We start from the raw sequence: 13,080 nt of genomic DNA, 5'->3' as shown, positions 1-13,080 counted from the left end.
CGAAATATACGAAATACATATTTACACATAACTCTAAAAATTAATTCGTTCAAATAAAAGTTTTAATAAAAAAATAAACTTATATATATAATAATTTACCGTTGATTTTCTTAAAAAAGTAACGATTGAAAAAAAAACTTGTTTGGAACACATTAGCAAAAATGGAGAACTTTGGCGGTTACTAAAACAAGTTGGCCAACATAAATTTAACAAAAATTTTAAAAGCTTATGTTGGTTTTCGTAATCATGCCGCGGTCTTTAAGCGTAAACACGTGAAAAAAAATGTTTAATTTGTATATTTGCGATGGCTTTTTTATTCGTTTTTAAAATTGCTATATGTTTGGCTGTAATTTATTCACCTTTATCAGCAGGTTCCAAATTAAATGTGCCAAGAGTTCTTCTTCCTTTATTTCATGATTTCACTACTAATTTTACATTAGAAGTTAAAGATAGTGGCTGTTACAAATGGTAAGTAGGTATTATTTAAAATACCGGCTTTTAGTTTTTAAAATGTTTTACTCATCATTAATATACTTTTGAGTATATTGATTACTTTAAAATTTTTATAATTTTTTCATATAAGTATTAAAATTATGTATAATTGAAAAAATTTAAAAGAAACATACAAATTTATTTGTCTTTTTCCATTTAGGAAATTTTAAATTTTATTTTATTAGCGTTATACTCATAATTATAAATAATATTTGTGTGATTTTAAAAGAAAAATAGTAGCATTTTTTATCTTACTTAACCTACTTAATAATTTAATTCTTTTTATTTACTATTTAGGTCAACTCTTAGACCAAATATACTTAGTCTTAAGCAATTATACATAGATCCAGAATTAGGTTGTTCTTCAGAAGTAGTTATTTCTGCTAAAACCAAAGAATTTCACAGAAACTCAGACACAGTCCTTGCTGAAGATGTTCATTCTGGTCAAATTCTTAGATGTGAAGTTATCGTAGATGTTATTCATTCATTAAATTTATTCACTACAACACGTGAAATATTTTTAGAAGAATCTCCTGAATTATTTGAAGTTCAAGCATTTGATGATCAGGGTTTGTGCAATAATATTTTTTCTTTTCATCATATTAAAATTACTTTAGTTAAATTTTTATTGAACTATTTAAATACTTTTTGTTATATTTTTCTTCGATTATTTTATTAGTAGAAAATTTGTATACCTCATTCAAATCTACTTCCAATTTTTTTTTACTAATTTAAATTTGACTTATATTTTATCTGATTTTTCTAAAACGAAAATTAATTTTTTAGTTCCTGCATTCTTATTGCATTTTCTTTTTCTAGGAAACACTTTTAGTACACTTTTAGGAGTTGAATTTAGTTGGAGTTTTCAATCAGGAAATCTTGGAATCAATAAGGCTAATTTAAGTTCAGAATGCCATGTTGTTAGGCATATACCATTTCACGAGTCACCTTATGAAACTCCACCTTCAGTTGCCCAGTTTGATAAAACAGATTTAAAAGGGCATATAATATTGTTGGAAGGAGTACAAACAGGAATATGTACAATCACTGTTTGCTTACCTTATTATGAATACAGAGATGTGACACCTGTTTCAGTTCAACTCATGGTTTTAACCAATTTGATAATTAATCCACCAGAAGTCAGCATTCTTCTTGGAGATGAAGTTAACTACAAACTATTTCAAGTACAACATGGAAAAGTTAATGAAATATTTTTCCCATCAAAACAATATTACCTGCAATCTGAGAATTCAAAGTGTGTTTCGGTTAATCCAAACACTGGTGTTGCTTATGGATTTTCTTATTGTAAGACTAAAGTTATATTAATTGACCGAAACGTTATTTCTTCTATTGGGAATGATATCAAACCCTCCACTGCAACTATATACGTGACTCCTCCTCACCAACTCATTCTTAGTATTTTACCTTCTAAAAAATGGGCTGTTATTGTTGGCACAACTTATGAAGTAGTCGTTGAAATTTACAACGAAGATGGGCGCAAAATGTATTTGGGAGACAGAGTTGAAGTTAAATCATTCATTGACGAAGAATATTTTAAAATTAATAATTTATGCTCCAACGGAACTTATTTTGCCGGCATACCTCTGAAACCTGGCCAAGCCAAAGTAACAGCTGTTTTACTGGGAGTCATAGATTCAAATGGAGCCATGCGTAAATCTGATCATTTGTCAGCCGAAGCTATTATGCATATTTATAATGCGATAGAAGTTTCCCCTCCAGCTGTCTTTTTACCTTGGGACCCTGAAACTAAATGCAAATATGAAATTCCATTAACAGTAACAGGAGGAGATGGGAATTTTTTGTGGACCAGTTCTAATAATACAATTGCTGTCGTCACGCAAATGGGTTTAGTCAAAACTTTGGAAGAAGGAAATGTAGTGATATCTGCTTTAATGACACAAAATCACTATAATAAAGGAACGTCAGAATTTTTCATCACTAAACCGGTTCGTATTGAAATTTTAGATTACATAATGGAGGCTCCAATCGGGACACCGATACAGTTATTTATTGTATTATATGGAGTTATTCGTGGCACAGAAATGCCGTTTACATTATGCGATGCTTTAACTTTTGATGTAGGACTCAGTGACGATAATTTTGACTACATTCCGGGTAACAGTTCTTTTCGTGTTGGCCCATCCTGCGCTTCTATTACACTTATCGGTAAATCTCCAGGAGCTACCAAAGTGTCAGTAAATTACAAACACTTAGAAGCTACCACCGTAATTGCTACGCACAGGAAATTAGTCGTATTTAATCCTAAATCTAGCACTACAATATTAGCAGTTGCTACTTCAAGGAATATAGCTTTTGTAGGCGGTCCTAGACCCTGGGCCATAAGACCATCAGAAAATTCTCATTATTTAACGAATATAATAGATCCAAAGAAAGAAAATTGGAACGATGTTGTTGAATTTAAAGAAATAGTTGACAAATCACAGTCACAACATCGTGATTTTTACGTTTATCACGTAGTTTGCCTTAAGCTGGGAACAGTTACCTTAAATTTAAAAGTAATAAATAAAATACCAGCGTCAAATAACAAGCCGACTGAAGAATCCGTCAACGTAACCGTTATTTGTGGCAAACCTAGGTATCTAGTCCTAATTCCGGTAATCAAAAAGGCTGATGCTAGCAAATGTCCGATGCATTTAAGCTCCGAACGGATAATATCTCAAAATTACAAAGACATAGAATTAGAAATAATTGTCAACGATGTGCAAGGGAACAAATTTGACAACATATCTAGTTTGCTTATAGAATGGAGTCTCTCTCATAATTCATTAGCGAAATTAATCAATCCAACTGTTTTGAAAGCAGTTACTATCAAAGAAGAAGGCATTGCATTTCCTTCTCGGTTTTATCAAATAATTAAACCGAAAGGAAGAACAGGAGTCTTAGACGTAAAAGCCAAAGTAGTAGGTTACAATAAGCAAAATTTTGGAAAATTCGACGTAATTTTCGAATGTCCTGCTTTTCCCGAAAAAAATAAAAAGGGTCGTTTAGAAACACCCGAAATATGTGTTAACTTAAACATAATACTAGTCAACGATACGATTGTTATTCCTAATACCACCGAAATATATAACCACGAAAGTTCAGTGGGCACCGTTCAAATATCTCAGGGATCCGGATTTTACGATTTTCTTTTAAGCATCAAAAATATTCTCAGTTTGAAATATTTAGAAGAAACGAGGTTTATTGAACTTCGACCTTTATCAGTCGGCAAAGTTACCATATCGATAGTGGATCTATGTTTAGAGTCAAAACCTGTTTTATTAGAAGTATCAATTTATTCTATTGGAAGCATAAAATTAGATGTTATGGAAAAAGTTGAAAAAGGAAAAAGTATAACCGCCGTTGTCAGTTTGTACAATGAAATAGGCCAAAAACTTAATTCTGTACCTGATATCGAATTGATACGTTTAAAGCCGCTGGCAGAATCAAACATTATTAAAGTAAAACCGTACCAGGACAAAAATGTTTTACCGGGAGAAGTCAAATATTTAGTTAACGGAGTAGAACTTGGAACCACTTATTTAAAATTTACTGCTGGATGCCCCGGTCAAGAAGTTTACAGCAAGTCTTCTCAAATTCAGGTTTTTCCCGGTTTGACGGTGTATCCCAGGAATGTGACAATGTTAGTAGGTTCCACTCTTCAGGTTAGTACCTTTGATGGACCCGCTGATGGTTTTGTGGAATTTCACATTGAAAAACCTTCTTTAGCCAAAGTGGATTGCGATGGAGTCATAGAGGGAATTAAAATTGGGAAAACTCGGCTTCTAGCGAGAAGCGTGAGCACGCTTAGAGAAACAGGAGAAAAAGTTATTGATTCTGAAGATTTTATCGAAGTTAATATCGTGCCTCTGAAAGGAGTATCGATTCATTCGCCGATAACAAGAATCGTACAGGGAGCTGTAATGCCACTGTGGGCTGTAGGTTGTCCAGAAGATTTGGATTCCCTTCGGTTAGGATCCACGAAATACGATCTCCTTTTCTTTTGGGAAATAAATAACGAAAACAATGCTCAAATAAAAACAATTTTTCAAGATATGGGAATACAGGTTCCCGAAAGCGATCAGGTGACAATGAGATTCAAAGCTTTAAAGCCCGGTCGAGTCATAATCACACTCACCGTCGAAGTTCCTCCGCAAATTTCTGGCACCGTGCGGAAAAGTATTTTTACTGATAGCCTGATTGTTGAAATATATCCATCTTTAGAACTCCTCAAACCGGCAAACATGAATTTTAGAAGCCTCATATTATCAGCTGATTCGGAAGCATATTTAAGAACAAATCGGGAAGGAATCGGTTCTGGAAAAATTCAATATTACGTTTCTCCTCTGCCGGGACCGAACGAAAATACCGACAGTAATACCAATTGTGTCGTCACCGTTAGCGACAATGGCAAAGCCAAAACGTACAACAATTTCGGACGAGTTGCTGTTTCTTTTAAAATCACCGAAGATTTCGGTTTGAAAACGTGGCATTCGGTGACCGTAGACGTAAGTAAATTCATTTTTCCTCCCGTCGATGTGTGCGACAATATCGGATTAATCACCTGAACGAAACCTTTCAGGTCAAACCTGTACACTACATCATGCTTAACGTTGATTCTAAGTTGAAAATAAGAAGTACGGAACAAGTCCAAGTACTTCCAAGCGGCTTAGATATTGATTTCTACGTCACTTTTCATGATAATTTCGGAAATGAATTCGATTCCGTACAATCTAACATTCTGCTGGAATCTAATCAAAAAGTAAGAAATTTATTTTTTTTTTTTTTATCTAAGTTTTTGTTATTTTATTTTTTTCTAATGTTTTTTTTAAACACAAAAAAAGGGTTCGTTGCATTTTGGAAGAGGCGAAACTAACAATTCGGTTGTTGTTTCCGTTATTAGTAAAGGATATTCTATGTTGAAAATTTGGGATGATAAAGTTCCTCACAAACCGTCAGACTACGTGAAAATCCACACCGGAGACATAATTTTTCCACTCCACGTAAGAGTTAAAGTTAAAGTTATTGTTGCAACAATGATTAAGATGATGTATATTTACAATTTTCTTTTCTTTTCTTTTTTTTTTTTATAGAGGCAAGTCACTGTCGGTGATGTTATATGTTTTCGAATGCCTTTGACTTGCGGAGAAGATCCAGCCACAGCGTGGTCCGTCAGTGATTCTTACATGATTCAATTTTGCGATGAAATAGCCGTCGGTTTAGCACTGAACAAATTAGGAGAAGTACAAATCTCGTATCAATCTAAAAAAAAATTGACCACGGTTTTGGAAATTATGCCGATACAAAAGGTGTGTTTAGAAAACGCAACGAACTTTGATGAATTGATTTCCATTAAATTACTCATTTAAAAAAATTTTTTTTTTTTATAATTACAGATTGAATTTTTACCCACCGAAGTAGTTCTTTCAACGGTTTTAGGAACGGAATATTTAATTCCTTTGGTGTTGAAGAGCTCGGTCGATTCTAACGACAAATTTAATAATCTCATATCTTACAACGGGTCCTGCAATGCGGGAAGCGAAAACTTTAAAGTCACCACATTTCCGTATATATGCACGGTAGGCTTCGATAATCCGATTCCGCCAATGGATATTCGCAGCATTTACAAAGTTTCCCCCGAATTTGACATACGAACGGGTAAATCAATATATATATACGTTTAAAAAGTTTGTAAAAATGTTTACGCAATAATATTAATGAAAACTTTATACACGTTACAGGATATTATTCATGCAAGTTAACCGTCGTATGTAATCCATCGAAAAAAATCAGCACTCTCACGGAATCGATTGTTATAAATGCGGAATTATTATTAGAAGATATATCGGCCACCCCTCAAATTTTAAACATTTTGCCGGGAGTTTTTATTCAGAACACAGAATTGAAAGTTTCTCAATCGAAACCGAACGACGTATTGACCGTTATCGGGATACAAGATACTCTAATCGAGATAAAAGTAAAGAAAAGAATTATTATTATTTTTTTTTTTTTGCATATCAGTTTACTAATTTTTTTTTTGGCATAGGTTTTGCCAGAGTACAAAAATCTCATTTCGATAAACAATGGCGAAGAAACATTTAACAGTAAATCGTTTGGAGTTGAGGTTGACGAAAGTTGGTGGACGATGGAAGATCCTCCACAACTCTCAGTCATGGTTTGGTCAAAAGTGACGGATCAAAAAATAAAAATTCCCATCAGATGCATAGGACCCAATGTTGCGGGTGGGAGCGAAGAACAAAGTAAATGGCTTCAATGGACGGTCGGATTATTTGTTTTGTTCATATCGAGTTTAGGTAGTAGCATTGGAAAGGAAAAATACGATGAAGTATTAATGTTAAACATCACTAATGAATTTTCATCATTAATTTCAGTTTTATACTGCAACTACATTAGACCGTTGAGACCCACCGGATATTACACTGCCGAATCATATTTTGCGATGCCATACGGGCAAGGAATGGTACCCTGTCCAACGAATCCGATAGGACAACCGTCAGAAGACAATTTGTACGTGAGACCTTTCGGGGAATCACCCGTGTACGGAAGCCCTCAAAGACACAGGGGAACTGGAAACAGAGGAGTCACATTTTCACAATGAAACAAAAAAAAGAAACCATATTTATTTATTTTAATTTTTATTTTACTTTTTATTTCTTTTGAATCCTCCAATAAGAATTTTTCAAAGTTTTTAAAATAATCAGTAAAAATGGAGGGAACGATGGATGGGGGAAAATAAAACGTGTCGTTTCAATTTTTTTTTTTTTTTTTTTTTTTTTTTTTCTCTCTTCAAACCCGGTTTTCGCTGCTGCTGCTGCTGTGATAATTTTAAAAACAGTTTTTATTATTATTATTTTATCGTTTACATCGAGTAATAGTTGATTTTATTTTTAAAAAAAAAAAATAATAATAATAATAATAAAGAAAAGACTTTTTTGATTTTATTTTTTCTCATCGTCGAGTTTAAGAAGAAAAAAAAATTTTTTTAAAGTAATATATATAAGTCACAAAATTTTATCATAAATAATTATTATTATTATTATTAATTGTAAATGGAGTGCCTTTAATTGGCGTAGTAAAAATTCGTTGAATGTTTCAAAAATGATTATTTTAATGAAGGAACAAAAAAAAAAAAAAAAAAAAAATTTTTTTTATTCATTTCTTTTTATTTTCAACCGTACAAATTGTATATATGATGACGTAACAAACTTTAATGTACTTAATGTATATTTAAAAAAAAAAAAAAAAAAGAAACAAATTTAATTATAAAAAAAATTTTTTTTTTTGTAATTTCTCATCATTATCAATAAGAAAAAAAAAAAGGAAATTTTATTATTATTATTATTATTTATGTATATATATATATATTTATTTTTTTAAAAATCGCTTATGTGTGTGTTAGGATAATGTCGGAGGGAAACAAATCACAAAAAAATTCGAATCGAGCACTATTGAAAAAAAAAGAAAAATTTTGTACTTGTTTTAAATAATAATAATAATGATGATGATGATTTCAATTAAAAATGAGTTTTTCTATTTATTTTGCTTCGAATTTTTCCCCTCGACGTGAATTTAATTAATCGCTCAAATTTTTTTTTATTTTTAATTTTTTTGACTGGAAAAATGAAATTAAAATTAATTAATTAATCATAATGATAATTTTATTTAAATGTGCGTGCGTGGTTGCGTGCGCGTGAGTGTGGGTAGTTTATATTTAATAAATATGTGTTCCTTAAATAAATAAATAAATAAGTAATTAAAAAAAAATTTTCTTTTTTTTTTGTTTAATTAAAATCCTGTTAAAATTAACGGTGTGCGGTTTGATTATGTTAAATAAATAAAACCGCGAGTTGTTATTATTATTATTATTATTATTATTATTACTGTATCAAATGACATCAAAATAATATTTATGTATAAGATATTAATTAGTTTGTTTAAAGAGTGAGAGAGAGAGAGAGAGAGATAGAGAGAGAGATGGATTACGAAACGCGAGTATTTTTATACGTACGCATTAAATCAGGTTCTTTTTTTTTTTTCGTTTTGTGAATTTTTTTTTTTTTTCTTTGAGGCTATTTAATTGCATAAAATTTTTATTTAAAAAAAAAAATTTCCCTTCTTCTTCCTCCCCCTCCCTTCCCTCCCCTCACTCCATCTTGCAAAAAAAATTTTCAAGGCATTCACGATTTATTTAATAAAAAAAAAAATTAATTAAAAATCAAAAAAAAAAAAAAAAAAAATAGATTAAAGTTAAAGCTGTTGTCGCATTTGCCGTTTTTAAAACCCCGTTAATAATTTTTTTTTTTTCTCACGATTCTAAACCAATTTGACTCGTTTTGAAGCTTTCAATTAATCATCAATGTGGGGCGGTGCCCCCACCCACCCCCCCTCCTCTCCTCCCCACACGTTAATGGATTTAAAAAAAAAAAAAAATTATTAATTTAAATACTTTTCCCCTTTGGGCATTTTATTTAAAACAAATAAATGCTTACGTATTTCATTATTATTATTATTATTATTATTATTATTATTTCGATCGTATTGGAATTATTGGTGGAGCCACTGTTTCAAACGGATGTAAAACAAATAAACCGGAAATGATGAATTGTCCGAGTAGGAAATTCACGTTTCTCGACACCGACGCGAATGTTTAACAACGAAGCAATCAAACCTGGAAAATTTCGGTGAGTAGTAATATTCGTTAATAATAATAATAATAATAAATGAAAAGTATTAATATTTTCGATATTCGATTTTTTGAATTAATCGACTGGAATTATCAAAAAATTTATTTTAAATACACACAAAAAAAAAAAAATTTTGCGTGTTAAACTTTTGACATTTTTATTTATTTATTTATTCGCCGTGAATTTTTATTTAAAAAAAAAAGGGGGGGAGTCTCGGGTGCGAAATTTAATATTATGGGGGGGTAGAAGGACATTCATTGTTTACCAAAATAAAAAACGTAATAAATCAAAAACATCCCATGAAAAGAAAAAAAAAAAAACGTGAGATTTTTATTTAAACACACACACACATTCATATACTTTTTTTTTTTAAATCCAGGTGTAAATTATTATTATTATTATTTTCAGGTACGAAATGTTTAATTAATTAACCTTTTGACCACTCCTAAAAATCTCCACAAAAGACCTCTTACGTCATTTTCCTTGTATATCGTCAATAATCGTACACAAACAAAATGTGTTCAACACATTTATTATCATCATCATTATTATTATTATTATTTTTCTCTCTCTTCAGAAGTTGATCAAGTTCAGCACGGAAATCGTGGGGCGCCCCCCCCATATATTTTTTCCTCCCAAAATTTTTTTTTTTTTCCCGGGCGTGTGAAACCAGAAGCGATAATTCCTAATCATTATTATTATTATTAATAATTTTTTTTATTAATTTAATTTAATTTATTGTGTTTTTGGATTTTGGCCACTAATAAAATTTTTTTTATAATTTCGACGTATCGAAACATGTTAAATAATAATAATAATAATTTTAAAAAAGGCGCGACCGTTAAGTTTAAAGAAAAAAGCGTTCGAAGGTTTAAAAACAAAAAAAAAAAAATTTCCCGTCAGGTTTTCCGAACAAGAAAAAAATAAAAGAACCGAAGACAAAACAAAAAAATCAAATATGGCGTCTTGATTATAAAACCACGATCGAGTTTTTTTTGTTTTGTTTTGTTTAATTTAATTTCACGGTTGAAAAAAATTTTGGCGGGAAAATAAAAATTTTAATCGATTTTTTTAAATCCATTCGCGCGTTCACATTTTTTTTTTTGTAAATATCTTTTTAAATCTTTCTCTTCATTTTTTCCATCACATCTCATTAACCTCCATATTAACGATGATAATAATGATAATAATAATAATAATAATAAATTATAAAATATTTTTAATGAGAGGTGATTGACTTAATCGCGATCGATTCGAGTATTAAAAAAAAAACTCAATTAAACGACGTTAAAAAAAAAAAATTTTTTTTTTTTTTTTTTATCGTCGTTAATTAGACGTTAATCGATATAAATTTTTTTTTTATGTTTTAACACCCGCCGACCGCAAAATCCTATATAACATGTCGTTAAATTTTTTTTCTCATCGATATATCGATCGATAATTAAATATATCGTTTTTACTACTAAAAAAAAAATTCTTTCCCCCCGAGACCGACAGCACAAAATTATACGAGATAACTAAAACCACGATGAAATTTGAAAGTAAACGGAAGTGACGTAAGATGCCACCATCATCACCACCATCACCATCACTATCATCATCAACATCGTTTTTTAATATTTCCTGGAGATTTTTCTCCAAAAATGTCATCAAAACTCATTCCGGGAAAATCTCCACGTTCAAATGAAACAAAATAATAATAATAATAAAGATATTAAAATAAACGTTAATTATCGCAAAAAAAACGTGCCACGAGTGAAAAATAATATAATAATCGAAGATATACGTTTATTTACTAACATCATCATCATCATTATTATTTATTTTTTAAACGTAGCGTTATAACGCGTAATTTTACGCGGCGTTTTTTTATTTATTTATTTATTTATTAATCGTAAAAAAAAATTTTTTTCCCCCGAATGTAAATAAAAAAAAAAAAAAAATTTCCGTTTTAAAAACGTCAAATAAATTATTAATTTAAAAAAAAAAAAATTTAATTAATGAAATTTATGTTTTTTTATTTATTTATATTATTATTATCATCATCATCATTATATAAATATATGTATTATTTATTTATAATTAAATTAAATATCAAGTCAGAGAATAATAATAATAATAATAAAAACAAAATGTCCGATGATTCGATTTGAATGGTAAAAAAAATTTTCTTTTTTTTTTTGGTTTTCGTAAATTACGAAAAGGGAAAAAGGGGGAGGAGAGTGAAAGGGGGAGCAAGGGGGAGGGGTTGAAGAGAATAAAGAAACATTAGATATAAACGACAACAACAACCGGCGGAGAATAACGCAACCGGTTGGAAATTTTCAATTGAGTTTTTTTTTTTTCCAAACTTTATCAAAAGAGATATAATAAAAAAATTTAGTGAGGCATTAACAATTTTTTACGACGTATTTTTTTTTTTTTTTTTTAATTTAATGGAGGATAAATTTAAATTTAATTTTTTTTAAACAAGGAAAAACACTTAAAATCCGGTGTAACGAACTTTTAAAGTTAAGAAAAAAAAAAAAAAGTCGGAAATTCACTTCGGTTACAAAACAAACAAAATGTTTAAAAACCTTTTTTTATTTTTTATTTTTTTTACCATTCACACCATCATCATCATCATCATCATCATCATCATCATCATCATTATTATTATGACTCATTTATTTATTTATTTATTTAATGGCGAAACTTTAAAAATTCAACGTGGAAAAATTTTTTGATCGAGTAAAAATAAATGAAAATTATTTTTATCCGTTTTAACTCGTCATGAGAAAAAAAAAAAAATTTTATATAATGCGACGTAGACAAATTTTCATTTGACTTACTACGACCACGACGGAAACGTGTAATTAAAATTATTATCATTCATTAATTGTGTAAATGTAAGAAATATTATTATTTTAATTACGCGAACGAGTAAAATTTTTTTTTTTTTTTTTACGTCTTCCCAACTTGACCGATCTCTTCCTTTTTTTTAGCACCGTCGTTTATATCGTCGTTAAAAGTATTATTATCATCATCATTATTATTATTATTATTATTATGATCGGTCAAAAGTGCTTTTTTTTAAAGACGAAAAACTATTGGGTATCGTATTTATTATTAACACGCCTAACTAATTAATCATATATCATGGTCACGTACATCAGGTTCGAATTTTTTGTGGTTGTTGTTGTTGTTGTATTCGCTTTTAATCTTTATAAAAAAAAAGTGTTTTATTATTATTATTATTATTATTATTATTATTATTATTATTAATGATAAGGAGATATTCGCGGATATATTAAAGGGTATTAAATCAAAAAAAAAAAACGGCGGATTTTTATGCTTTTGGGTAAAAAAAATTTTTTTTTTTTAAAAGAAAAAAAAGATTTATAATCGATTTGATGGTTAATAAATCATTTGAATTTTTTTTTAACCGTTAAAAAATTGAACGGTTTGGAGGGGGGTGGAGGAAGGGAAGAAGGGGAGGGTGGTTTTAAGGCGATGAGTTTAAAGTTTTTTGTAAGAAGAAAAAAAACCGTTAAATTTAAAAAAAAAAATTTTAATAATAATTCCACGGTTATTACGATCGGTATCTGCGCCATCAAATCAAATTACCTCTCCCTCCCCCCTCCCCCCACGTTAAAAAAAAATGTTTTTGTTCTTGGTTGTTGCTGTTGTAAAGTGATAATAATAATAATAAAAAGAAATAATTTAAATAAATAATCAAACGTCTCGAAATTTGTAAAATAAATTATTAAATTTTACGTGACAACTTTAAAAAATTTCATCATCATCATCATTGTCATCGCCATCGCCATCACCATCATCATCGTGCACGATTAAAATTGTTAATAAGTATTATCAAATTTTT

The 13,080-nt window shown here is 29.7% G+C and overlaps 1 protein-coding gene across 1 annotated transcript; it reads left to right on the top strand.

The window, feature by feature from the left end:
* Nucleotides 1–304: 304 nt before the first annotated feature.
* Nucleotides 305–7,132, top strand: Phum_PHUM162540 (Nuclear pore membrane glycoprotein 210 precursor, putative; the record flags this gene model as incomplete). Its single annotated transcript, XM_002424875.1, has 9 exons — nt 305–468; nt 790–1,061; nt 1,312–5,021; nt 5,096–5,275; nt 5,358–5,516; nt 5,607–5,822; nt 5,910–6,171; nt 6,255–6,490; nt 6,560–7,132. 9 exons carry the CDS (start codon nt 305–307, stop codon nt 7,130–7,132), a joined length of 5,772 nt encoding a protein of 1,923 aa, XP_002424920.1.
* Nucleotides 7,133–13,080: the final 5,948 nt, after the last annotated feature.

The sequence above is a fragment of the Pediculus humanus genome, genomic scaffold (genome assembly GCF_000006295.1).
Source record: "Pediculus humanus corporis 1103172107509 genomic scaffold, whole genome shotgun sequence".
In the NCBI taxonomy this organism is placed as follows: Eukaryota; Metazoa; Arthropoda; class Insecta; order Psocodea; family Pediculidae; genus Pediculus; species Pediculus humanus.
The sequence above is the reverse complement of the archived record's forward strand: the minus strand, read 5'-3'. Positions and strand labels throughout refer to the sequence as shown.